At 46.0% G+C, this 27687-nt stretch overlaps 2 protein-coding genes across 4 annotated transcripts; one reads left to right on the top strand and one right to left on the bottom strand.

Annotated features, from left to right (window-relative positions):
* Positions 1 to 1847: 1847 nt before the first annotated feature.
* On the bottom strand, positions 1848 to 26718 carry LOC143319749 (uncharacterized). 3 transcript variants are annotated; one of them, XM_076728940.1, is made up of 5 exons: positions 26534 to 26714; positions 24801 to 25785; positions 24320 to 24600; positions 21870 to 22032; positions 1848 to 1911 (listed from the first exon to the last, which is right to left on the bottom strand). In XM_076728940.1, exons 2-5 carry the CDS (start codon positions 25759 to 25761, stop codon positions 1892 to 1894), a joined length of 1425 nt encoding a protein of 474 aa, XP_076585055.1. In that variant the 5' UTR covers positions 25762 to 25785; positions 26534 to 26714; the 3' UTR covers positions 1848 to 1891. The 3 variants fall into 3 exon arrangements, with proteins under 3 accessions (XP_076585055.1, XP_076585054.1, XP_076585053.1); XM_076728939.1 differs by lacking the exon at positions 1848 to 1911 and adding an exon at positions 20671 to 21117 and having other exon boundaries at positions 26534 to 26718; XM_076728938.1 differs by lacking the exon at positions 1848 to 1911 and adding an exon at positions 20671 to 21120.
* slc25a4 (solute carrier family 25 member 4) lies at positions 18102 to 20327 on the top strand. The gene is made up of 4 exons (XM_076728941.1): positions 18102 to 18300; positions 18966 to 19452; positions 19542 to 19682; positions 19795 to 20327. The coding sequence occupies exons 1-4, from the start codon at positions 18190 to 18192 to the stop codon at positions 19950 to 19952; spliced, it is 897 nt and encodes a 298-aa protein (XP_076585056.1). The 5' UTR covers positions 18102 to 18189; the 3' UTR covers positions 19953 to 20327.
* Positions 26719 to 27687: the final 969 nt, after the last annotated feature.

Below are 27687 nucleotides of genomic sequence, written 5' to 3'. Positions count from 1 at the left end.
CAGACATGAGAGCGCCATCAGCCCTGCCATCGATCGCTCAGCAGGAGAGTGACGAACTCGTGTTTCCTCTAATTACTCCTTTAAGAGACAGAAAGGTTGTGGAGCTCTGATTTGGCTGTACGTGCATTGAGGTCAGGCTTAGCCGGTTAGCTAAGCTTCTGAGAGGACAGTCTGTGTGTGTGTGTGTGTGTGTGTGTGTGTGTGTGTGTGTGTGTGCGTACAGTCGAGCTTTGGGAGTGAAGCCAAAGACGTACACAAGCTGTGAGAAACCCAACAGTCAGTGCTGGTTGGTAATCAAAGTCCTCCAGTCGCTCACCTCAGGATGGTCGTCTGATCTCCAGCATGAAAAGACAGAGACAGAGAGCGGGGGAGGGGGGAGGGGGGAGGGGGAGACGGGGGAGAAAGAGGAGAGGAACAGTGAGAGATGGAGGGAGTGTTAAGAAAAGGGGGGAAAGGGATGAAGATCATTCCCACAACAGATAGCACTATCTCACAGGGTTGAAAGGGTCTCCTTTCTGTACACCTCCCCCCTCTTCCTCCTCCTCCCCCCCCTCCTCTTACCAATAATGCCAAAACTTGGCAGCCAACCCAGCACATGAGCAACAGTTTCCCATCAGAGAGAGGCAGCCATCCTACCGCCTTGGCACCGCCGACGTCTGAAGAGTGACGGCGCTGTGAGGCGACATGAATGGAGCCTGTGAGGAGCTGAGGAGGGACGCTGATCCCAGGACAGAGGAAGGCAAATGTTTCAGGAGATGAGCAGAAAAGACGTACGTGTCGCAGCGTTTTTGGTCATGAACAGCCATGAAAGTTGCTGCCGGAGGATCTTTAAGAGCCGCTCTGCCCCCTGCTGAAGCGTGAGGGCTTCACCTTTCTGCACTTGGCACAACCCTCCATGTGCTCACCAGCAATGCCATCAGATTATGCAAATCCATGGAGATGTCCTATTCAACACTACCTCCATTTAGAACGGAGATATTTGAGCCAAAAAATGAATAGAGCGATAAAAGAGGCAGTGTTTTAAGGAGCGAGAGCAGGGAAGGGTCAAAGACATCTGGACAGAAATGAAAACATAATGAATCCTGTACAGAGCGTCCCACCGAGGACGCCTCGCTCCAGGCACACCCTCGCCTTTCCTGCTTTGTCTTCTTCTGTTGTTTGAGACTTTTTTCTCGCGTGCGGCGCGAAGATCTGAGAAATATGGAGGCAGAGGGCAGCATGGGAACGGCCCAACAAGCGTGCAGCAGATAGAAAAGAGCTCGGAGTTAAAGGAGAAGAAAAAAACAACAAACAAAAAGAAACAAACTGCGAGCGAACTCTTTGTTATTCATGGGAAAAAAGAGCAAGCTTGTTAACTTGCACAATTAAGGCATCATTTGCCAGGAGAAAGTGCAGCTCTTTGTTTTTGGGGGACAAAAGGTTGAGAGAGTGTGTTTTGGGTGGTGCTGTGAGCTTCACGAGGGCGGTGTTTGGTTATCTGCTGCACCACAACAAGGGCCACTTTTGTCACGAGCACAGACAGTGTGACATCGGAAAGTGATCCAGATAAATCAGGTGATTTTGCATGGTAGTTAGACAAAGAGCGCCATGCATTCCAGTTCCTGTGGGGGTTTGTGCACAGACGAGCAAACGACAACACCGTGTGAGTAATTTCACAAGACGGCTCCAATAGAGGGGCATAATTTATGATCCCGGGCCTTTTTGTTAAAGGCTAATGGCATTAAGTTTGACAACATCAATAAATTATTCAGATTTGGACGAACGTGTTAAATTAAAGAAGCCTTAATAAAGATATTCACCTCATGTTGCCTCCTTCACATCTTCACATGTAGAACAGTGAGTTCAGCCCGGCCTCATGGTGTCTGACTCTTCCTCAACATACAGCTCGTCATCAGTCAGGTTCACCTTCATCTGTTTGAGAGGCAGAATCAGACTTTTCCTCAGACACACGTGAGCTGCAGGGAAGAGATGTAAGAATAAGATAACGATGGGATAATAGTTCATGAGAATCAGCACCGGTGTAATATTTCATCTTTCTCTGTTTTGGTTCCATCTGCTCCAAACCTGAGCAGAGGAGATCCAAACTGTGGCTGAGGACGACGTGACGACGTGAATAAACGTGTCTCTGTCGTTTGGCTGAAGCAGCTTTCAGTGATGAAAGCGTTTCTGTGCTCAAACAGAGTTTGTGTTCGTGCAGGACTTGGTGAGAAGCAGCGCTTTAATCTGGAAAGACCTCAGTCATCGTGTGAACTGCTCTCGTCTCTGTCGTCACTTCACTTTTATGTCCTGCATCACGCACACTTAACTCTGCTCTTTCTCCTCTTCCTCGAGACGAGCTCGACATCTCCAGCATCGCAGGAATTCCCGTCCTGGAGCTGAATGAGGAGCGCCGTCCTTTCAGCTTCAATCACTCTCGTGCTTGTGAGGCTGCACTGACGTGTGAAGGTTTCTTTGAGACGGCCTTTCGGTCGCACTGAGGCTGCTTCACTGCCAGAAACCTCCCTCACACATAACGCTTCAGTGGCGACCGCAGAATATGAAAACCGACAACGTGAATCAGGAGAATGAGACACGAAGCTCTTTGGGGTCTGATGTGGTCAGACGGTCACAGCTGAGGCACCTGACAAACTTGACGCCCCAGTCGACTCTTTGCTGGGCCAATAAGAAAGGCTAAAGAAAACCAGAGGTCCTAATGTGCTCCCCGTGCGCTTGGCTGGACTCATGAGGGCGAGCGTGGTGCGTTCGCCCTTTTGTCCGGCGAGATGACGGCCGCTCCTCTGTGTTGAGCTGCGTCCGGGGCCAGCGTAGGGCCAGCTGGGGGGGACCCCGGGGCTCCGCGGGTCACCCTCCGAGGTCACGATCTGAGTAACCAATCCAGAGAAAGAAATAAAGCGGGAGGGAGATTGGCAGCCAGCGACTGCGGCTGAATGAGATCCAGCAAATACATTTTCTCCTGTGAATGTTGATGGTGTGACCGAAGGCTTTTAACTGAAGTGAAAGAGCTTTGTCTGGTGTGGGAGGCAGATTTAGGACAAACCAAGATGAAGCAGGAGCACAGAGGCCTTCACACCCCGAGAGGACAGACGGGTGGAAAACATACCGGAGCTGAAGTCTGGTCCCGTTCGACAGCGCCTGAGACGTCCCAGCGGACGGACACGGCAGCGGTCATCGCGGCGGGCGAAGCGGTCATACCCTCCCCGACCTCAGCGTGACCTTCACAGCAGGACGTCCATGTCCGACACGAGAACAAGACGCAGCGCGTGGAAGAACGAGCACATCAGGCTGCAGATCAGTCATTCATGACCTGAGACAGACGGAGCAGAAAACAGCCGTTCGCTCCCATTTTGACTGACGGCTGAACAAATATGGAAACAGCTTATGAAACACAGTGTGACTGATTTCAGAGGCTTCAGTGTTCTGTTGTGTGTACACGACTGCAGCCATGAGAGAAGTCACTTCTGCATGTGAGAGTTTGATTCTAAACTCTGAACAAACGTCCCCACCTGGACTGTGAAACAGGCCTCATTCTGAGCGTTCTCTGGGCAGCACATGAGCCTCAGTTTGGGTCTTTATGGCTGTTTGTCAGCTGACCTCTTGCACACAAACCAACTGGCCAACAGTTTGCACAGCTGGAGATACGTGCACAGAAAACCCACATCTCTGATCAGAGGGAGAAACACGGCCTCTTTCAAACATGATGACACACGTGATATCAACGGGTTCTGCACAAATTCTGAAACTCTGACCTTTTGAAGAAGGCGGCTGATGGAATGAAAGGTGGAGGCCGTCCACCGCCGGCGGGAAACCTTATTTTGACAGGCAGAGGCAACAGAAGGACAACAGGACGGACGTCGTTGTGTTGATCAGAGGACACAAACAGGAACATTAGCAGTAGTTTGATTTTCATACACACACTTAAAACGCTGCTTATTTTCTCCATCCAGACACCCGAAACGAAGCAGCAGCTGATGTGAAACCTCGTAAAAACAGCACTGACACTTAACATTGAACATCACAGCGAGTGCAGACGGGATCAATGCATCCTGTGTTTTCAGCTGATTTCCAAACACTGATTGAGTTGTTAATTCTTACGTATCGATCGCAGTGACGGCCTAAAAACCTTTGCAGGTCAATTTCTTTGAATAATTCTTTTTCATGTTTGAGTGGGAGAGTTCGTTCATGAGCTTTTGAGCAGCTGTAGGACAAAATCAGGTGAAGGAAACGTTTGTTTACCAGCTTCAAACCCAACGTCACCATTCATTACACACACACACACACACACACACACACACACACACACACACAAACACACACACACACACACACACACACACACACACACACAAAGGAGTGCTGTTTTATACCCAACATTAATTCCCATTAGGAAAACAAACAGGGCCTGAGAGCATCATTCAGAGCTATCTGCTGCGCTCACAGTTGGCAGCGCTCCCCTCCGACATGCCAGCAGCGGGGGTGACGCTCCGGCGTCCCGGCGTCCTTTCAGACAACAACCAAACAAACTGCTGCTCTGAACACAAACGTTCAGTTTTTAATCTGAACCTTTAGAGTCTTCAGGGTCCCTTCATGTTTATTCAGAATGAAGCTTCAACAGCAAACATCAAGAATGTGTTAAAAAGCTGAATTTAAGTAGAGACCTGCAGACGCTCTCGTCACATTATCACTCACAGAGGCACAAGAAACACTTGATTTCATGAATTACTGCGGCTTAGTGATGCTGTAAGAAGCTAATTCATGCTAAGAGAAAAAAGTCATACTTTTTATTACATTTGTCTTCATTTTGGCAGTAAAAACATCCTTAAATAAGAACAAACTCCAAACGTTGAAGTCATGAAGTTTCTCAGAGGAGGACATGCAGAAAGTCAGACGCAGAGATGAAGCGCCTCTGGACGTTCTGGCCTTTCTCTGCTAAAATCCAGCGGCGGCCTGAGAATATAGGAGGATTAAAACAGCCTCAGAACAAGCCATCGCTTGTGGGCAAAGACACCCACAGATAACTTTCTGAATGGCTGCTTACGCTTCTGCTTTTCTCTCCCCATCATCAGATAGCAGAGGAGAGAAAAAGGACTAACAAGATGCACATTTTACATTGAAAACTGTTATTGTTCCTCCTAATCTGGCCCACCATCTGAGAGGAGGGCTGCGCTGAAGAGCGGGGGGCTTTAATGGGAGGACGAGAGCCAACTCAGGGCCAGGGGAGGAGAGGGAGAGAGTGGGGAGGGGGGGTGGGGGGGCTGGTCTTTGGCTTTAAGGAGGGGATCAGTTGGGAAGTGTAGAATGGATGTTTCTTCTTCTCTATGGGGGAACTTTGTATTTGACTGTTGTTTGTATCTGTCTTTCAGGGGCCTGATCCCCGTGGGCCTGGACAGAGAGATGCCTCTGGATGTGTTTGCATGTGTGTGTATGTGTGTGTGTGTGTGTGTGTGTGTGTGTGTGTGTGTGTGAGTGTGTGAGGTAGAGAGAGAGACTGATGGTGGGATCTACCCCTCTTCTTTCCTACAGCTGCAGCTCAGCGGATTAGCCGTCATCCACAAGGCAACATTACACAAGTAGCCTTTGAACAAAAGTCATGGATACTATTAATGATATGGTAATCCGTAATGGAGCTACCTCCCAGTAGTGATTATACTGACATGGGAAGAATGTCCAAGAGTCCTGGACGCAACTACCCAAACAACACTGCGGCTATTGTTGGCAGGCCTGGTCTGAGGCCTGCACCTACATCCACTGGCATCAGCTGAGTAACAATCCCTTCCTCCTACACACACACACACACACACACACACACACACACACACACACACACACACACACTGCTCCTGCTTTCTTGACACCCTTCCCTCCACCCCGATCACCCTATGAATAAAAATGAAAACCCAAAAATGTATGTAGAGAAAGAGAGGGAGGGAGCGGGTGGGAGCGGAGGGGGGGAAACAAAGTGTCTTGGCCGGGATCAGCCGGGGATTTCTCCCTATAAGGTTCCCACACACTGGCTGGAGCTGGATCCCTCCTCTCTGTCTCCACCCGGTCCATCCTTTCTCCTCACAGCCAGAGGAGACCACACAAACACTGAGCGGTGTCGTCACTTAAAGGCCGGACGGTGGCGGAGAGGACGAGGCCAGTGTGGCGGGTGTGCTGTGGTGGCGGTGGAGGTGGGGTTGGGGGTGAGGCCACTGTTTGCCTGGGTAAATGTTCTCCGGCGGACCGGCTGGGTCACAGCAGGGGTGTTTAACCCTCAAAACTCGTCTCTTTTACACACAATTACCAATTTCTCTGTTCACTGCAGCCACTAATCCACTGTGCTGTCAGTCCAGCCACTGAGGTGAACTGAGTCAGGGAGCTCAGAGAGTCCCAGCAGAGCAGAACACTGAGCCTGCACGAAGTACGCATGGAGTAAAAACACGTAAAGAGATGAAGCAAAACATGTAAGGAAACAAAGTAAAAACATGTAAAAAAAAAAAAAATGAAGTAAAAACATGTAAAGAAATGAAGTAAAACATGTAAAGAAATGAAGTAAAACGTGAAGAAATGGAGTAAAAACACGTAAAGAAACGAAGTAAAAACACATAAAGAAACAAAGTAAAACACGTAAAGAAATGAAGTAAAAACACGTAAAGAAATTAAGTAAAAACATGTAAAGAAACGAAGTAAAAACATGTAAAGAAACGAAGTAAAACATGTAAAGAAACGAAGTAAAACATGTAAAGAAATGAAGTAAAACATGTAAAGAAATGAAGTAAAAACACGTAAAGAAACGAAGTAAAAACACATAAAGAAACAAAGTAAAACACGTAAAGAAATGAAGTAAAACACATAAAGAAATGAAGTAAAACATGTGAAGAAATGAAGTAAAAACACGTAAAGAAATTAAGTAAAAACATGTAAAGAAACAAAGTAAAAACATGTAAAGAAATGAAGTAAAAACATGTAAAGAAACAAAGTAAAAACATGTAAAGAAATGAAGTAAAAACATGTAAAGAAACAAAGTAAAAACATGTAAAGAAATGAAGTAAAACATGTAAGGAAACGAAGTAAAACGTAAAGAAATGAAGTAAAAACATGTAAAGAAACGAAGTAAAAACATGTAAAGAAATGAAGTAAAACATGTAAGGAAACGAAGTAAAACGTAAAGAAATGAAGTAAAAACATGTAAAGAAATGAAGTAAAACATGTAAAGAAATGAAGTAAAAACATGTAAAGAAATGAAGTAAAACACATAAAGAAATGAAGTAAAACGTGAAGAAATGAAGTAAAAACACATAAAGAAATGAAGTAAAAACACATAAAGAAATGAAGTAAAAACGTAAAGGAATGAAGTAAAACATGTAAAGAAATGAAGTAAAAACATGTAAAAAAAAAAAAAAATGAAGTAAAACGTAAAGAAATGAAGCAAAAACATGTAAAGAAATGAAGCAAAAACACGTAAAGAAATGAAGTAAAAACACGTAAAGAAATGAAGTAAAAACACGTAAAGAAATGAAGTAAAACATGTAAATTAATGAAGTAAAAACACATAAAGAAATGAAGTAAAACGTGAAGAAATGAAGTAAAAACACGTAAAGAAATGAAGTGAAACACGTAAGGAAACGAAGTAAAACGTAAAGAAATGAAGTAAAAACATGTAAAGAAACGAAGTAAAAACACGTAAAGAAATGAAGTAAAACACATAAAGAAATGAAGTAAAACATGTAAAGAAATGAAGTAAAACATGTAAATTAATGAAGTAAAAACACATAAAGAAATGAAGTAAAACGTGAAGAAATGAAGTAAAAACACGTAAAGAAATGAAGTAAAACACGTAAGGAAACGAAGTAAAACATGTAAAGAAATTAAGTAAAACATGTAAAGAAATGAAGTAAAAACATGTAAAGAAACGAAGTAAAAACATGTAAAGAAATGAAGTAAAACGTGAAGAAATGAAGTAAAAACACGTAAACCCCTCTCTAACGGCTGAAAACACTTTGTTTAAGCTCGCTGCAGGAGATGCGTCACTTGGTGTCACAGCAGCTGTGGAACAGTGGACCTTCATGCGCAGTGAAAGCTGGACAAACAGGAACGTCACTGTGTAAAATGGCATCTGTAGACAGACTCAGAGGATGGGGAAGGGGGAAGTAAAGACTGAGCTCAGATCAGCTGTCCATCATCCATTACGCAGGTGTGTTATTAAGCCTTCAGGGACTCGATGCGTTCATGGCTTCTGTGACTAATTCTGTGACTCCAGCTTGAAACGCAGGCTGTCATTAAAAGCTCGGACTCGACTCTGGATCGGGTTTCTGAGACGTGACAAAGCTCCTCTTGAGCCTCAGAGGACGCTTCGCTGTGGGCAGAGGGACGCTCTGATACGAGCCGTTTGTGGACAGAGCTGAGGACGGCGGAGGCGAGGTGCAGGTGGTGCAGAGGCAGACAGGTGCGGCGTGAAGACGTGCAGCTCTGCAGACTCACCACGACATGCGAGCGCCGCCCACTGAGGATAAACATGCACACATTATGCCTCCCAAATGCCACACACACACTGAACACCCCCCACTCACTCACTGAGTCTCAGATTTAGAGCCAAAATCCCAAAAACTGTTTAAATCTGAGCTACGACTTTGTAGTGGATGAGTGATGGATGAGTTCAGTCCTGACTTCATTCTTTCATTCTTCTCAAAAACAAACGCCGACTGATGTTTGAGCTCACCGAAAACAAACATCCTGTCAGGATTTCTTTGTTCACGTTAAATAACTGAAGGTTCGACGTGAGCGGCGACGGCGGCTGAAACGAGGCGTTTGGACTGACAGCTGACGGGAAAAGTTCAAGCCTCGGTCGACGCGTCGAGGCTGAACTGTCAGCTGAGGAGTGAGAGCTTAAAACCATCTGCTGAAGCGTAAGAGAGAAACAAGAGTTCATGACATCATATCACACTTTCTCTGCTGACACTTCATATGAAGGTAAACTAGCTGCTTATTGGAATATATTAGTATTTATTAATCATTCTAAATCCCTCATGAACGATTATGAAGGGTTTGGTTATAAAGGTCAGAATTCACCTACAGCCGCTTCCTTATTTACTATCAATAAGCCGTAATTGGGACATTATTGAGGGAAAACTCTTGCAGAACTAAACATTAATAAGTGCTTATAATATCTAATGAAGGGCCAGTATGTGACCATGCTAATAAGCAACGAGCTAATTGTGAATATGTGTACTTTAATGTAAAGTTGCTGCTTTTTAATGACTTTCAGTCGCGTGTTGTTTCCTCATCCACACCCTGCGCTGTTTTTAATGATGTCACACACACGATGAGACGAAACGATTCACGCTAAGGCCTCGAAAACGTTCAGGAAGACGCTCAACAGGCGAATATGAAGCCGTCCGTTTCAAGAGGCCCGTTAATTTATGCAAATTTGCCAACAACATTTAAAATGCCACTTCTTAACCATTAGGCTGCCTCTGGATCAGCGCTCTTTGTAACAGCTCTGTCCTTGCTTGACTGATATGTCAAAGTTGAGGACGCGGCGGAAAGAAGAGAATGAGAATACCACACAGGCTCTGACACAGGGATCAATCCGATTGGAATGATTTAGCATTTCTACGTTTTGAATGAAAATGAGTGCGCTAGACGGTGGAGCAGTTTGATTAGTGGGATCCTTAAGTCCCCGAAGCCTTCAGGGCCCTTTCTCTCCTCCGTCAGTGCCAGAAGAAAAGTCCTCTTTCTCTCTTTTCAGCAGTCCCTTGGTACCCCGGCTTTCTCCTCTCTGTTGGTATTACAAAATCCCCTTTCAAAACAACCCTTGTCACCTGTCAGCTAAGCCAGGCTGGTTAGCTAGGTCTTTATCCTCAGCACATACACTCACACGTACACAGAGGGGCTGACTCCCCGCCCCCACCCCGTTCACGCACATATCCCTACATTCATAGAAAATACATAGACACAACTGCAAATCCCAACCGCACACACACACACACACACACACACACACACACACACACACACACACACACACACACACACACACGCCCACCCACTCACCCATGCTCACACACATAAACCACATGTCTGAGAGCGCTTTAAAATTCATTACCCTGTTCACGCTAACAAACGTCCTCGCTGCGACGAGCTGTGTGTGAGGATGAGGAGCGCAGGACGACAGCAAACACTGAGCTCACACTTAATGAGGAGCAGAAAGAAAAGAAAATGACTTGAAACACTTTTCTGTTTCTGCTTAAATGTTCATCTGAAATCATCTTTGATCTCATGTGTTTCGTGATCCTTGATTATTGCCTCCATGTTTTATCCAAGGCAGCCATGTTTCTGACCCCTGTGCTTTGAGCCTTTCTTGGTTAAATAAGAGATATGATACATATAAAGATGAATAATTCAACAATCGTTTTGACCTTGTTTACGTTGTGGATTCTGACACATTGGCACTGAATGAAATGCAGGACGTGATGATTTCTTCAAACCTGCCTCAGAATGGGATGCTAACGTCAAATGTTTACAGATCAGCAATAAGACATTTGGGATACCTTATTAACATTCACAGAAACTCATGAATCTTTAGTGATGACTCACTTTCAAGTCTGCAGTTCCTCCTTTAAGGGTCATGGAGTTTCCACCTTAAATAATCTGCTGACTGTGGAGCTTTACATGCTAATCACACAAAATAACTCTCTTGATGGACAGACTTCTCACAACCTGGCAACCCAAAACTTCTGACTGGTCTATGAAGCATCTCTAAAAGATTTATGAACTGTTTCTATACCACAGTCTGGGTGAATGCTCCATTCTGATTGGCTGCATAAGGAATTAAGGGACACCCACCAGTTAAACCTACTGTCGGATCCTACGACCTGTTTGTCATCCTGCTAGCGTAGCGTTAGAATATTATTGAAATATATTGGAAAGTGTTTATGATTTCATAAACATTTGTAAGCAACAGTTTGAACGCGGTTCACAACATGCTTTGATGCGTCAGCAGATTCCAGATTTTATGAACTTTTAATGCAGATGAAGCTTCCACGACTGCTGCATGAACACACAACCAATGATAACATTTCATAGTTTTAACTACCAGTTATCAGTTTTAAATGCACCTGTGAAGATCAGTACAGGTGTGCAAACGGTTAATAAATACTTTGTTCATCACAGATGATTACAGCCTCACAGTGTAATCGAGTGTTCACTGTTCACACACACGTCATTTGTTCTTCACGTGATGACAAAAACATTAATAAACACTTAAACTTTATATCAGCGTACAGACACTTTTAGTGTGTTACGAACCATAAATATTTTTTATATAACATCACAAACACGACTTTTTGCACGACCGGCGTGGGACCAACAGTCTTATCTTATCTTAAAGTTAAGGTTAACCCCATAATCTGTACTACAGAAAGAGATACTGTGGTGATTCAGCATTACAGCACTTAGTCAGCAGTGATTTCAGCGTAAACACCTGTATTTTTACTCAAACATGTGGCATTAGTGTGTGTTGGGAGGAGCGTGGCTGCATCCAGCAGCTGAACAAACCTGAGCTTAAGTCCTAAAGCCAGGCTCAGTGTGTGTGTGGGGGGGGGGGAGCACGTTGCTGGGTGGAGGAGGGGGGTTTAACTGATGGCCGCAGAGAGGCGGAAGGGTCAGAGCGGAGGGTGGTCATCCGGCCCGGTCACTTAGCCGAGGCCCGGCGTGCCCCGAGCAGCCGTCGCTCATTAACCCGCTGACAGGAGCTCCGGACGGCGAGGAGCGCCGGCCCACACAGGAAGGTCAGAGGTCAACCAGCCCTCTCACCGGCCATCAGATCAAGATGGACGCACAAGCGGCGACTTATCCCCCAATCAAAGGGCCAGTGATGCTTTGTCAGGAGCACAACACACAGCAGTGCTCACAGAAACACATGAGAACAAATTGATTCATCAAAGGTGTTAAAGCTTTTTACACTAATCTATTTTTAAGGTTTTCACATGATCTTACACAGTTTCCACACGGAGACAACGAGGACAAAGACGTTTAAACGTGCGACGTTCAGGAGGCGCTTCGTGAGCGGAGAGCCTGAATAAACCTAGAAGTTATTTTCAGTTAATCACTCAATTATTTTTGGATTATTCAATTAATAAAAAAATAAGTTGCCCTTCAAGTCGACAAACTGCTTGTTTGGTCCAAATCTCAAAGATATATTCAATTCAAAATCATATAAAACAGAGAAGTTGGAGCCAGAAAATGTTTGTTGTTTGTGATTTATGACTTCAAATATTGAAAAGTGTAGTGGATGAATTTGAATCTTCTGTGTGCGTTGAGGCAGAGGCTCTCAGGCCTGTTTTAAATGTTATTGAAAGGATTCGTGGAGGATCATTACAGCTCAATGATGCAGACCTGAAAGATATTCTCAGAGTAATTTGCACTCTTGTACTCGGACGAAGTCGCCCTCTGCGCCTCTAGTTTTCAGCCTGAATACACGATGAACACAAAGGGAAGGACGAGCTCTCGACAGCATGACGTTCACCATCACATCAGAACATTTACATGCATAAAGCAGCAGCACTCAGCAGAGACTCTGCAGGTTAAACTCTTCAGCAAAGTCTTCCTCATTACACACTAATACCAGATGAGATTATTTCCCAGATAAAATGAGCCACTAATGTGGGACTGAGGGCCGTTAAGAGGCTTCAGAATCCGTCCCAGTGGCCTTCAGGTCTGAAGAGGTTGTTGTGTTTCTGAGTGGAGTGAAGAATGGCTGAAAGACGCTCGCTCAGGTCGGAGGGACCGTCGCCTTCAGGGGGTCACAAAGATGTCGCCGAGTTTGTCCTGAGTGAGCGACCGAGTGGAATTCTTTAACTTTGAGTGGGAGACGAGTGACGAGTGGAAGGTGAAAGAGACCAAACGACGGCGCCAAGAAACGACTTTTTGTTCTGGCTTTACGTGCGGGGGGGGGGGGTGGGGGGGCCTGATGTAACTGGTTAAAAAGCCTAAAACCTCACAGGGATTGTTCATCATTCAGTGATAATTTAAAACATAACAAAGATGTTTTATGGACCGATGAGTCTCAACTAACGTTTGCTTCCTTCAAACATCCAGAGCAGCGATTACTGAATTCATTAACCGAGACGAGCAACAAAACCACAAATACGTTGTGAGGAGGACGGATTAAAATGACACCGTCATTTCACAAACACACATTATTTGGACTAATCCCATCACATCCTGCAGCCTTCCTAAACCCTGAAAATGGACTGTGAGCAAAGTTTACTTTGTCCAATTTATCCAATTTAGGGGAGTTAATCTGTGAAAGGGCTGCGTGCACAGCGGCTCCTCGGCCCCAACGAGAATCAACACTTTGAGCCTCAGAAAGTCCCGAAGCTGAGCTCAGTTCAGTCCCTGCTGTCAGTAATGTGTGAACACACATTTAACGTGTGTCAGATGATCAGGAACCTTCCTCGTGTCAGGACGAGCCGCAGTGAGTCCTCACAGGCAGAATGAAGCAGTGGACACACAGAAGTTAGACCATCAGTTAGTGGACTGCAGCCTTGTATTAGCGACACGTTAGCCTCAGACAGCTAGCATAGCAGCTTAGAGACTACGGTAAACACACCACAAGAAGGTTTTGACTCCTCATGAAGGAGTCTCAGTTTAACACTGATGTCTGTATTCGACCCACGTCATCAGTGACTGTCCTTCAACAGATGGAGGAAAGTGGGATTAAAAGGATTCAAAGCGATCCAGGATCAGCCTGCTGTGAAGCCGTGACGTAAAAACAGACACTTCATCTCATCGCTCTTTAAAACATGAAGAAAAATAAGCTGCGTCTTTCTTTCACTCACTTCCAAAAACAAATAGATCAAGATCAAGATGTGTTTCCGACAGGATGGAAACACTTCCGCCTCCGTCCACAGGGGCCGCCAACATCAGCACAAAATCAGCCCAGACTGAAGGGCCGCGGGACGCCGTGCTCCGCTGCTCTGAGGTCTGTCCCTCAGCTCAGCCTCTTTTCATCGTGTTACGGACGACAAACAGACGACGTGACGCTGGATTTCATTCTAACAGTGAGACGTTTCTGGTGGCTGTGGGATGTTCTGCCATACTGGGAACTTACTGGTATGTTTAAACCAGCATACCGTACTGGGCCAAGCCTTTGCCAAACCATTCAAACTGCTACTAGATATGTTCAGATGATAGCCATAAGAGGGAAACTGCTGCTGAGTCTCACGTCCCTCAGACCGGAGGACAGACATGTCTAACTCCGCCCGTCCAGCCTCAGATCCTTCCTCCTTGTCCTCTCTTTCCTCGGCACCAGATCTGCTCTCGTGCTCCTTTTCTCAGCGTCGCTTTCACCCCACCCCTCGTTCTCATGAACCTCTCTTCTGTCTCTCTCTCCCTCAGCCTCTGTGTCTCTCACCCTCCACCCCCACCATGTCCACCTCTTCGTCCCCCACTGACTGCGTGTCTCAAGGTCCTCCTGATTGGTCATGGGGATTTCTCCTGGTCCTCCACAGCAGTGTGTTCATGTGTGTGTGCTCGTCCACCTCGGCCGCCGGCCTGACTGCGGCTGAGAAACGTCGGCTGCGTGACGCGGTCGTCTTCTTTTTACTCGCATGTGCTTTAACGTTCACGAAAACAGGCCGGCAGCCAACAACGGCACCAAAGAGAAGAAGGAGAAACACTTGAATAATCTCCTCCCCCCGAGCCCTGCAGAGCTCAGGGTCTAAGTCAGCTCAGGAAAACTCAGTGTGCATCCAGCCTGCTGGATTTCAGGCCCGAGGATTGAACTGATGCAGAGACTTTAAACAGGAGCCTTGTGGGGGATAAACAGCTGATATGATCTTCAGGAGGGGACTGACACACCGGCCTGTCGCTCTGTGTAAAGCTGCCTGTTTGATTGTATATCTCAGATACACACACTGTAATACGTAAAGACAAAGCACTTCCTGTAAACTCCTCCATACTGCTGAGGTTCTAGAGTTTAGACTTTGAAACAGTGAGGCTGACGCTACTCTAGATGTTTCTCTTTGTCAACTAAAACAAAGAAAACCAGCGATGAACCGATGCTGCTGACTGGTTCTGTCCCCAACAAACGTGATTCAGGAAACGAGTTCAGCCTTTTTAAAGAGTGAAACTATGAATTTATGTTTGTCTTCAGTGGGAACCAGCTGGTCTGAGAGCAGTGAGAGACGCACCAACACGCTGTTGGTCTTTTCATGGGATTTGTGGATAATAACAAAAAACAAAAATTTCCGTGTAGTTTACAGAAGAATGAAGCTGAAACTCAGCCTGAGTCACGCGGTGCCGTCAGAAGCAGCCAGTGGCTCCACGCTGCTGAGTTCTGACCCTAATATCTGTGGTTTTAACCCCGTCTGACACTCATAATCTCCATTATCTTTCAGCCTCCGCTGGTCTCAGACCTCAGGTCCAGGACAGTAGGGGACCAGAGGAACAAAAAGATGCTCGTCACAGTCGCTTCTCACCAGATAAAATCAGTGACTGTATTGGTGTCGGAGCCGTGCGTAACGGCTTTTTGTATGCGTGTGTGCGTGTTTATGTGTGTGTGTGGGGGGGGTCTAACTGTCTGACACCTGCAGCTCTTCATACTCAAAATGCAAATCCAAGCTCCCACCCCCCCACGACCCCTCCCTCAATCCAAGGTTACTGAGCAACGACTTTCACAAATCTAGATCAGATTTAAATAGAAGCACAAAAAGAATTGAAGCTTTTTCCTTCAAATAATACGAGAAGCAAATGTTGTGATCCAGATGAGGACGAGCCGGCAGACTCTGCGTCTGCTCCACCGGGGAAACGGTTTCTAGGTGTTTTTAACGCCCGCGACACGAGCGACCGTCTGTGCTTTACAGAGAAACAGTCACAGCAGAGACACGTGTGCTGATGGAAACTGCCTCAGTCCACATCACCGCCAACAACAGCACAGCTGATCATTATACCGATTAAAATCTGTGACGATAATCCAGATATTTAAGGAGAATCGAAACTTAAAGTGGCCAAAACAGTTGCTTTTAAAGACTGTCAGCTCAGAGTGAAGATGAACAGACCTGGCCAGGTGTGAAGTCAACGTAAGAATCGGGAGAGCTGCGGCCGTCCTGACGGCAGGTGCAGCCTCCGCCTCAGCACATCTGCCTCTGACTGCAGCGCTGAACGAGGAGCTCAGTCCCAAACCAGCTCTCAGTTTGCAGCCTCGCGGCCGAGCCTGACCTCTGACCTCGCTGCTGGGGGGCTACTTAAGAATATTTCCCAGTGGGAAGCAAGTGAAGTGGTGCATTATTTGTATCGTGGTAAGAGGAGCGTGGAGTAAATTGAGAAAAGCACCTGTTCCACCGGGCAGCACAGATGCACTCTGGGTGGGACGTTAGCCGATGGCCTGTGACGTAAACCAGCTCTCTGGTGCCACCTATGGACGGTTCCACACAGCACAACACAGCAGCAGAGACGGGCGAGTAAAACCACGAGACCACCGGAGCCAGCCTCAGGTAAACAGCACGCGGCCTGTCAGGTTCCAACACTGTGGATCAACTGTGTGAAGAGGAGCATGAAAACGTGCTTCATCCTGTCAGCAGGTCTGCATCCCAGTTACATCTCCTTCATAAACATAAAGACAATCTGCAGCTCCAGAAAGGCAAAAGAAAAGAAATGGAAAAAACAGTGAGATGATGTCTGATTCGGGAGTCAGAGCACAGCCTGTGAGGAAACATGTTGAAAAATGTCTTTGGACATGAAACAACAGTCGAGCAGCGCCGCCCAGTGGTCCTGAGGTGGTACTTAGGGCCCTGAGCAGAAGACCGAGGAGGTGAAACCTGAAACACTTCTTTATTCAATTTACGTCGAAGTACATATGTACGTCAGACTTGGTGTATTCTGTCGGGTTTGGAGTATCTGTGTACTCTGAAGTTGTACGGAAGGTGGAAACAATTTTCCGTGCAGAAGGACAAATAAATAAATAAATAAATAAATAAATAAATAAATAAATAAATCTAAGTTTTCAGTTGAGCTGAATTTCAGACGTCTGTGATTTATCATTAAAATTCTTTTTCTTTTCTAACAAATCGCACTTTTTTGACACTGATATTGTGATTTTGAGACATGTTTCGTTTGTAAAGACGCTTTTCTGAAACCTCTCAGTGCTTTAATTGAACAGCCCGCTGGAGTTTTAGAGTTTAACCGCACTGCTGCAGCACCTTATGTCCAACATCCCTTCAGCCAACTTGTCCTGGTTTTGGATCAGTTTGCACTGGATCGTGTTGCTCTTCTGTCTCAGATATGCGTGCACGGTGCACTTGTGACGACAAGTCAGCCAGAATTACATTTCCGGGACAATATTTCACAACACAATTCAATTCAACCCAGGTTATTCCTTTTTTGGCAGTGGTGGCACTTTATTTTGAAAGACAACACTCGTTTCCGTTCTTGGTTGTCCTCCCTCGAGCTGACTTGACGCGGGGATTCAACAGGTGCCAAAAATGAAAGTGCAGCAGAAATGTGAGCGAGCTGAGAGGAAAAAAACAGTCAGAAATAAAATGTGAATAAAACAGCCCGTTGTTGATTCAAGTGAATGTTTTCTTTAATTATTTTGCTTTTGTCAGAAAAAGTTGTCCTCTGCCTGAAAGCAGGTTTCTGTGTGAACATCTGTGTGTCAGGGTCATCGCCTCCAACAGCCAGTGTGAAATATTTAAAATGGTTTCTACTCTGGAGGATGACTCGAAGTATCCCCAGTTGATCTGTGTAGAAATACACCAAGCAGAACCCTTTATTCATTTTAAGGCTTCTGGAAACTCAACTGACCCACAAGAGTCTGTTTGGATTGTGGATGAGAAGGCTGCGGGCAGCAGGATTTAAGGTGAAAGACCAGGTTAAGATCAGGATTAGATCAGATTACAAACACATCTATGTTTTAATAATGACTAAGTTACACACATCGTGTCCTTTAAACGTCCCCGGCTTGGCTCACTCTTGACTTCAGGAACATGGCGCACGCCTTGAACTTCGACCTCGGATATTTATTCAACCTCGTTAATCTGTTTGACAGAATGCAAGTCCGTCACTCAAAATTCTCGCGATGAATGGCGCCCATATATTAGGAGAGATGGGGGGTCCTCGTCCACTTGGAGGAGCATTGGGTTACCTGGAGGACCTTGGTGAGGTTTGGAACAGCCGAGAGTCTCAAATCTGCACTAGAAGCATCCAGCCATGGCGGAGGGGGTGATTAGTTTCATGAAGGACTTTCTGGCAGGTGGCGTCGCCGCTGCCATCTCCAAAACAGCCGTCGCTCCCATCGAGAGAGTCAAGTTGTTGCTGCAGGTAAAATAATTGAAGCAATTGTTGCCCAGTGCATGGCCGCATGGCTCTTGATTTGTGCGTAAAATTGTGCGTAAATGTTGAGATACTGGTGAACCAAAGTGTAACTCTGGAATAGTTTTTAATAGAAGAAAAGTCCATGTGTGCTGTTTCAGTTCATGTGGTCACGCGCGTCATGTCAAAGGCCAGCTGAGTGTCCTGCGTCACCGCGGACAGGCTTTTACGCACTGGACTGTGTTGCTGTAGGATGTCGGTGATGACAAGGTCTCCTACTGTTTGTGTTCCATAAAGTGACATAAGACTAGTTTATGAGCTACTGGAACGCTTCTTATGTTGATTATTACTCCAACACAGTGGATAGCCGCAGTAATATTTAGTGAAATTGGACAGCTAAATTTAACTTGAAGAATGTAATCTAATCCACGGCTGATTCTCAAGTGACAGGAGTGCGCGTGTAGACTGCTGGACACACAGCTACACGCAGCAATGCCCGGCCCGACACTATGAGACACTAAAAATATGAAACACACCAAGTTTTTATCATTGAAATACGACACAATCAAAGCTGGGACAAAGTCCCTTTACGCAGACGTTTTACTACAAGTGAATTCCATTTTGGGGATAACGAATCCAGTCAAATGAGCTGGTATTGTCTTTGGGTCTTGTAGGTCCAGCATGCCAGCAAACAGATCACCGCAGAGACTCAGTACAAGGGAATCATCGACTGCGTGGTCAGGATCCCAAAGGAACAGGGTATTATCTCTTTCTGGAGAGGCAACCTGGCCAACGTGATCCGTTACTTCCCAACCCAAGCCCTCAACTTCGCCTTTAAAGACAAGTACAAGCAGCTCTTCCTCGGCGGTGTGGATCAGAAAACACAGTTCTGGCGTTACTTCGCGGGTAATCTGGCATCTGGCGGCGCCGCTGGTGGGACTTCGCTCTGCTTCGTCTATCCTCTCGACTTCGCCAGAACAAGACTCGCTGCCGACATCGGTAAGGGCGCGGCTGAGAGAGAGTTCACCGGTCTGGGAAACTGCCTCACCAAGATCTTCAAAAGCGACGGCATCAGGGGTCTGTACCTGGGATTCAGCGTGTCGGTGCAGGGTATCGTCATCTACAGAGCGGCATACTTCGGATGCTTCGATACAGCTAAAGGTGCGCACATCAGGCTCATCTGACTCTCTCCATGTTTTTAACGTCCAAGTGTGTTTATTTTCCCGTGACCTAACTCCTCCCTCATGCAGGTATGCTGCCAGACCCCAAGAACACGCACATCGTCGTTACCTGGATGATCGCCCAGACTGTGACCGCCATATCCGGTATCATCTCTTACCCCTTCGACACCGTCAGACGTCGTATGATGATGCAGTCTGGACGCAAAGGAGGTGAGCGGCACTCCGTTCCTTTGGTGACGGATTTGATTTGTTTGACACAATTACGCATTTTACGCATGCAGCCAAAAGCATTACGCATCACCACCCGTCTCCGTTTCCACAGCTGACATCATGTACAAGGGCACAATGGACTGCTGGAGGAAGATCTTCAAGGACGAGGGAGCAAAGGCCTTCTTCAAGGGTGCCTGGTCCAACGTGATCAGAGGCATGGGGGGCGCCTTCGTGTTGGTGCTGTACGACGAGATCAAGAAGTACACATAATAAACTTTCTCACCCCCCGCCCCCCAGGAAACCCTTCACGTTGTTTAAGTCTTAATTGTTGTGAGAGTGATAACAGCTTGAGGTGAATTACGCCTGGCACAGGTGGCGCAGGTACACCTGAGCCAGGTTACCCCACCTCACTGATCTGTATATATCCCATCACTCAGAGGGCAGTCTTTCAGCGTGACAGAGTCAAGCCAGTGTTTCAGTGGAGCTGTGACGATGTAAGGGATGAGGTCACTTCCTGTCACGTGCTCCTCATGGTAGTTTGGAATGCAGTTGCTGAGGCCGTTGTGTTGTTATGCTGTGACCACTCTGACCCACGTGTCCCACCTCACACGTCATTTTATTAAGAATAAAGATTTCTTAGTCTGATTGATGCTTCTCCCTCGTGTGCAGTTAAACAGGCCTTTTTCACAGCAGGTACTTTGACTCTGGCTCCATTAAAGAGTCCCAGTGAGTCACAACAACAGGAGCCTGAAGCTGAAGCAGCTAAATGGAATTCAGCCATCATTCATTTCATGTTTCCTACAGCGCATCGTTAACATGTCTTCTGAGGAAAAGCTGTTAAAATACGATAATTAGGGTTTCAGCAAAGTGACAAACGGTAACTGCACCCTGACTATCACCTGTGCTAAGAGTCAACCCTGAGGACACTGAGTCTGAGTCTGTTCGCCATCTAACTCTATTTGAAGTTGTGAAACAGCACACAGCTGACTGGTGAACAAGCAGCTTTCTTTATTTGAAACAGGATATAAAATAATAGTTTTCATAGCTTTAATTCTCTTTTGCATCACACATCGTACAAATGAGACAAACATCGCTGATTTAATGGAAACATCACGGTTCTGTCGGGGTGCCGCTGAAGCATGCCAGCTGACTGGTGTGAGGAGTTACTGCAGTTTTCAAAGCCGGGCTTGAACTACTCAAACACAACAGCACTGAGCATCGTCTGCTTTATTCAGAGTTCGTTATGACTGATGAGCGCGACGACGCGATGAACGCGTACGAAGAGACGCCACTGAAGGGAAGCGATCACAGATGTGAGAGCAGCAGCGTCCTCAGCACCAGGTCGGCCGGGCTGCGCTCAGTTTTTTGGACCTGGGTACAGGTGTGCTGCCGGAGTCGGAGGAGGAAACTGCTCTGGAGCTGACTGACCTGGGACCTGCTGGTGTGGACAACAGAGGGTTATCTCCTGATTACACATTTACCTTCTCATAGTGAGATCAGAAAGCTAAACACCTTTTGATTTTTAATCCAAATGTCCATCATGAAGACAATACACCTCCATTAAATATCTACATTTCAGCCATGACAGGCCAAGACAGACAGGTAGCAGACAGAAAGTTGACAGTTTGATAGCAATTATTAAATAATGGTGAAAAATACAACCAAAAAAATCTAAACTCTTCAGGAAGTCCACTTATCTAAACACACAGGTAAAAGCTGTTCATGTGACCACTGATGAACGGGTGATTCTTACCAGCGTGAGTCATCCACAGCAGCTGTTCACGCCTGAAAGTCTTCTTCTGTTAATTAAATCTGCAGCCATCTGACGGCAGCAGGTCAGACGTGCGTGATAAATGTGAGGAGCGTCGCAGCGCCGCCACGTGCTGATCCTCTTTGTTTCCCATCATCAAATCAGCTCACGGCACAAACAGACGCTCACACTTCTGCTCGTGTGAATTGAAAGCGCTCGGCGAGGTTTTGGTGCGCAGGTGTGTTAATGCTCTGCAGCGACCTCTGAAGGCTTCTCACACTGACAGCCTGAACGCTGTTCGGTCACACATTAGAATATATCACCGAGAAGGCACCTGCTTGGTATTTTAACAGTCTTCTAAGACGTTTGTCTGAGCCACGTTCTCACGCTGTTCAGGGGACAGAAATGACTAAAACATGCAGGTGTACGTTACCTACCTGACGGTGTCTTACTGGCAGACCTCCCTTTCTTCGCGGTGGACACACAGACGGGGTACGAAGGAGCTCCCAGGTATCCGACTTGTCGCTGGTAGTCTGCCAGCTGGTCTGCACGCTTCAGGCCAGGCGTCGGCCTGACGGACTCCAACCTCTTGAGGAAAGCCTGAAAGAACACAGTGACATTTTCACCTGGCAGGTAATGAAAAAAAACTCCTGTAAACTCTTCACTGTGAGAGTTATCAGAACATTTTGTCAGGATGTCAGTCATATTCAGAGAGGTGTTGACATGTATGAGGTCAGCGTCCAACGCTGTCTGGAGGAAGTGATCTATCATTTTGGAGTGAGGAACAGCTTCTCCAGGGTCGCTCACAGAAAACAACCCTGAGTCCAAACAAGGAGACGCCGTGTAAAGCGTAAATTCACTGACAGCCTTTCATACCCAATCATCATCCTCTCACCTGTTACCAGTGAGCCTGAGATGTGGAACGCTCCAAAAACACCTGTTTGGATCATTCCACATCTTTCAGTCTGTGAAACGTGCTGCTGCATCACATTCACAATAAGAGATATTTACAGAAATCAATGAAGATGATGAGGACAAACATGAAATATTGACTTTGAGCTGATTTCAGGTCAGTTTATGTCAAAAGGTTTTTGTTTTATTTACGTGTTACCTAGCATCCAAACTTTTTTGGGATCAGGGCTTCATGTACTCTTAAAGTCTTCAGCGTCTCTGAGTGTTCTGCCAGAAATCAGCCATAAAACCTTCAAATGCAGCGACGCTCACTGCAGGACTTTCATGTGACTGACAAATTCTTTCCAGTGTTTGAGTCATAAAACCACATACTGTATTCTACTGTCCTTGACCCACAACATATAAAACGTTCAACAGCTAAGATGTTGATAGCATTCGTAAAAGACATAAATATCTGCCCAGAAATCAAGCTCAAATAGTTCCCATTCTACAAACACCAACTAGATTCTGAAAATAAAACAAATATCTGGCGCTTCAATGCAAACAGCCAAACAGCACAGCGTAGGCAAGTGGCTGAATGTCACGATGCAGTCGCACTCCCACATGCATGCTGTGCAGCGAGCTAAAAACTGCACATGAAGCCAGACAACGAGCAAAAAGCTCAACAGTCAAGAGTTCACAAGTCGTCCAGAGGCCAGGAAAAGGCAGCGCGGCCTCTTTCTGCCGTCACACCGGCCGCCTGCTGCATCCCCAACGCATGAACCAGTTTGACATCTCCTCAAACAGAATCTACATCAACATCCCTTCTCTGACAGGAAAACAGCATTTCATGTGTGATTGAACAGTCTTGAAACAGACAGAACGACATCTACTGGTGCAGGACAAACGGGGTGCCTCCCATGTGTGATGTGTGGGGGGGTTCGCCGATCACAAGGCAGATTCAGTTACTTCACTCTAAGAATAGAGAGGGCACAGAAAAGCACCCCTGAGAGATGGACTGAGGAGAGAGGACGACCTGTCCTTAAAATGACTGCAACACACTCCCTCACAAAACCAGACTAATCCAACATCTCTAATCAGCAACAATGACAAACATATGAGACGCCATCAGCGAAGAAAACACCAATCAGAGGAGACAATAAGTCTCTGCCGGCTGCCAGGTCCACTTCCTGAATCATGTTTAAACTCAGCTGCTCGCCTCGTCTGTGTGTCTGTCTCAAAGCGGTGAAGCAGAGTTAGTCGGGACGGAGTGGCTGAATGTCTTCTAATGTCACTCTGTGGTGCTGCTGCAAGCCGCCACCTGCTGCCGTCCGTCCAAGTCCATCCGTGTCTGCTTTCAGGGGCGGAACTCCGAGTCCGACACCCGCTAACTAGTAGCTCTCTAACTAGTCTCCTCAAAGAATGAACAGTTCAGGAGGCAAAGGTCTGCAAGTGTAATAACTGCAGACATTCACAGCTGTGACATTTATGACTGACGACTTCAAGCTACTTAACCTGCAGACTCACAAAGAAAACTATATTCACGAATACACAGCAGTCAGTGTATATGTTTGTTTGTTTTACCACCTGATCAGATGAATTTTGGCCGTTTTGATCAGGATTTTTAATGCTTTCTAATTTCTGCACCAGGAGACAACAATCCAATCTGATCGCTTCATTTCAAATATCACAGATTTATGTCAGTGATCGTGTGGATCAAACAGGGAATCACGCTGACAATCAAGCATTTTTAAAGGAGCGCATTTGAATTATTACTAACCTTGAAAACACTAAGTTAAAGTTCAGCACTTTCCAAACTTTCAAGACTTTGTACAAACCCTTCATCTTTGAAAATTCACCACCACAGATTTGTGAGAGATTATTTGGCCCTTTGGTGAATACAGACAGGAAGGAAGCGGAGAATCAGAGCAACAACATTTTCTATGATCACACTCATGTTTAGCATCTATACTGAAATGAGTATTGATCAGCTCACCAGGTTCTCCCTCTCAATGCGCTGCTGTTCCCGCTGCCTGTTGAGGGCGCTGTGAGAGAGGCGAATGAGAGGCGAGTTACTGGCCGCACGCGTCTTCCTCCCCACTGTGCTTCCTGGTCTGGGCCCTGGAGAAAGGCGAGACAGCTCCTGAAGAAGTCGCTGGTTCTCGCGGTCTATGGATCGGACCTGATCATTGGTGAATGAGTAGTTCTTCCTGTTTCTCCCTCCGGGGCAGCGGAAGACCAGCTGACCCCCCAGCTGACTCTCTGAGCTGAGAGAGCCTGATGGGTGAAAAGGACAGCATATTTAATCTGCCTTTTAAAGGGGGATTTCTGTGTTTTATGGAATACTGAAATGGTTCTTGGTGGGTTTGTTTGTTTAAACACTAAAACATGTGAAAAACACCACATTAAGGTCACCAGAGGTATGAAGCAAAGATCACAGCAAACATAACTGAGCAGAGAGGCACCAGCTGACTCACACTCATCCACATCCTGATCCGAGTCCTCAGCTTGATGTGTGTTGGTAAGGCCACTGGAGGGCACACCCTCCTCCTCCTCCTCCTCCTCCTCCTCCTCCTCCTGCTGCTGCTCTTTCAGGCTCCCCTCTTCAGCCTCTCTGTGGTTCAGGCCTGACGACTGCAGAGGGCTGGAGTCGGCAGAGGAGAGGGGGCTCACATCTGTCACCGTATCGTCGGACTCCTCTGTACGGCTGACAGGCACATCCTCAGATCCTGCTGAGCCCCCTCGGATCCTTCTCGCTGCAGGGGATAAAGAAGACTTGCCGGGCCTGTGAGGGGTGGGGGAGTCGAAACTCCTTCTCCTGTTGGTGCTGCTACAGGAGCTCTCTGAGTCTGCGTCCACGCTGGCTTCAGTTGAGGTGGGGGATGGACTTCGGATGTGCCGACTTCGTATCCGTTTTTTACGAGACTGTTTATTTCTCCCCTTTGGGCCAAAGTGTTTGGCATTGGACGCCGATGCTTCTTCCTCAGACTCATCTGGACTCTGACTGTACACATCCTGATAATCTGCCTCTCTGGCCTCAGCCAACAAAGCCATTAATGTTCCATTGGACCTTTTAGAGAACAAATTAGAGTCTTCCTCACCGTCACTGCTATTACTAATGACGTGATCTGAAGTGCAGGCAGCACACGACCTGCTGGATGTCCTGCTCCTCTCTTCCTCTGCCCGACAGCTGCTGTTGTTGTTGCTCTCCACTGGCTTCAGGTGTTTTTTGGTCCCATCAGTCCTTGGGGACCGACCAACATTTGTATTTTCAGTCCGTTTTGCATGCAGCCTCTCGGGTGCTGGGGGGCTCTCTCTGTCCCCCTTCAGGCCTCTCTCCATCTTTTTCCCTCCATCTCTGCCGACGCTGCTCTCATCGCAGTCACTGTCGAAAAACGAATGATCCACTTCACCTTCTAGATCGCTGTGGTTGAACATGGCCGTCTCCCCAGCACACCGAGCCTACAGGGCAGCGAAACACCGAGACGTTAGATCAGTTAAAGACTAACGAGCTGTGCAGATGTTTGTCATGTAGTTTTCTTCACTGCGAACGATGTCCTCTGACATCACAGATGACGGCTTGTCAAACCACGCAGACGTGTCTGAGACTGAATAAACTGTTTTCTTCCACTAAACTGATCCACTGGATTTTTTTTTTTTTAAGGCTCTTAAAACTTGATCCAGTTGTGGAACACATCCAGACTGAAAATCAGGTCTGAGTTCATCTTTGTGATGTTATCGAGATGTTAAGCTGCACTTATGACCTGCTGAACCACACTAATAATCTAAAAGTCAAAAACTGATTCAGACTTGATGCTAACTGACTTACAAACCATAAAGACAGACATGGAAACCAGCAGCTAAGGGACAACATTCATCTGAAAATCTAAACCTCTGTGAGATGCATTTGAAAATGTTCAGCAGAAACGGTCATATTATAGAATGTGTATTTAAGGAGCTAAAACCTGTGAACACACTGGCATGTTTTCCAGGTGTGTTTTATTCAAACGTACTCAATAATTACATTTAACGTGTGTAGTTTAAATCCAGCCACAGTGACGGCACAGCCAACACACCTGATCTGTAAACCTGAAGGCAAAACACGCTTTAAAGCGACATGCTCGGTAGCTACCTGAAGAAGCTAGCTTAGCCTAGTCTAACTGTACGTTTAGGTTAGCTAACTTTAGCTGTATGGAAACGCATTTCTTACCTGGCGAAGGCTAACACGACGAACGGTGACTCAGCAGAAGTACAGTGGCCTGTGCGTCTCTAAAGAGGCTGCATTCCGTTCAGAAGACGAACAAATCCAACATAAACTGAATTTTAAACAAATTCGACGTTAGCGGGCTACAGCTAACTCCTGTTAGAGCGACATGGTGCCTGGTAACTACGCAACGTCACTTCCTGTCAACGGTTGCCACGCAGCAGAGCCATGCAGCGTCTCGTGCGTCAAGCGTTGACTAAACCTGACTAGTTTTATAGTAATTGAAGGAAAAAAGTAGAAATTTAATTAAAAAAATCAATTGAAACAAAAAGACCTCAGGAGCAGAACATACAATCAAACTGTCAGTGAAGATTTTCATTTAAAAATACAATAAAAATATAATAATTACCAGCTGGGCTGCAGTAACGTCTCATATCAGAGGCCTTGATGGAAATATAAGCCATCCAAATACAAGAATAAACACAGGAAAAGAGCCTCAGAGCTGTTAAATTAAATGACCCTAAACTGTTTTTTATCTCTTTAAATTCTGTACTTTAACCAAATTAGATAAATAAATAAATAAATGGAAAAACAAAACAAAACAAAAAAACTCAACATACACTTTAAAGTGTTCATCCACTGAAGAAATACAGCTGAAACATGGATTTAAATATTATTTTTAAGAATCAAAGGTGAGGCTGAATCAGTTTTAATATTGTGTATATTAAATGAAAAGTGCATTCTGCTGTGTTAGGTTAAATGTACTTCAACTCATTTTGAATGTGCACATAATCCTGATTTTCTGTTCTAAACTGTGTAAAACTGAAGTTAATTCCACAAACAGAACATTAGCTTTTAGTTTACTGAGAACCCAAATGAGGAGTTAGACTGCAGCGAGCGGTCTTTTTCAGCTGAAGGTTTAAACTCCTTTAAGCAGACAGAAGGAGGCCTGCTGGAGGAACAAACAGGAGGTCATGTCGTATTTATTTGGGGGTCCATTGTGCCAAAGTAACTGCTCCCCCTAGTGCATACCCATTAACAAGAAAGGCTATTATCCAAAGCGCGTCCCCTGACACTGTGATTTGTCACGGGTTCTCTCTTAATGACGTTGTTAGACCTAGAAGTGACACACACCAATGAAATGCCAACGTGCCGGGACA

Source organism: Chaetodon auriga, chromosome 4, assembly GCF_051107435.1.
Source record: "Chaetodon auriga isolate fChaAug3 chromosome 4, fChaAug3.hap1, whole genome shotgun sequence".
Taxonomy (NCBI): domain Eukaryota; kingdom Metazoa; phylum Chordata; class Actinopteri; order Chaetodontiformes; family Chaetodontidae; genus Chaetodon; species Chaetodon auriga.
This window is presented reverse-complemented; position numbering and strand designations above follow the sequence as displayed.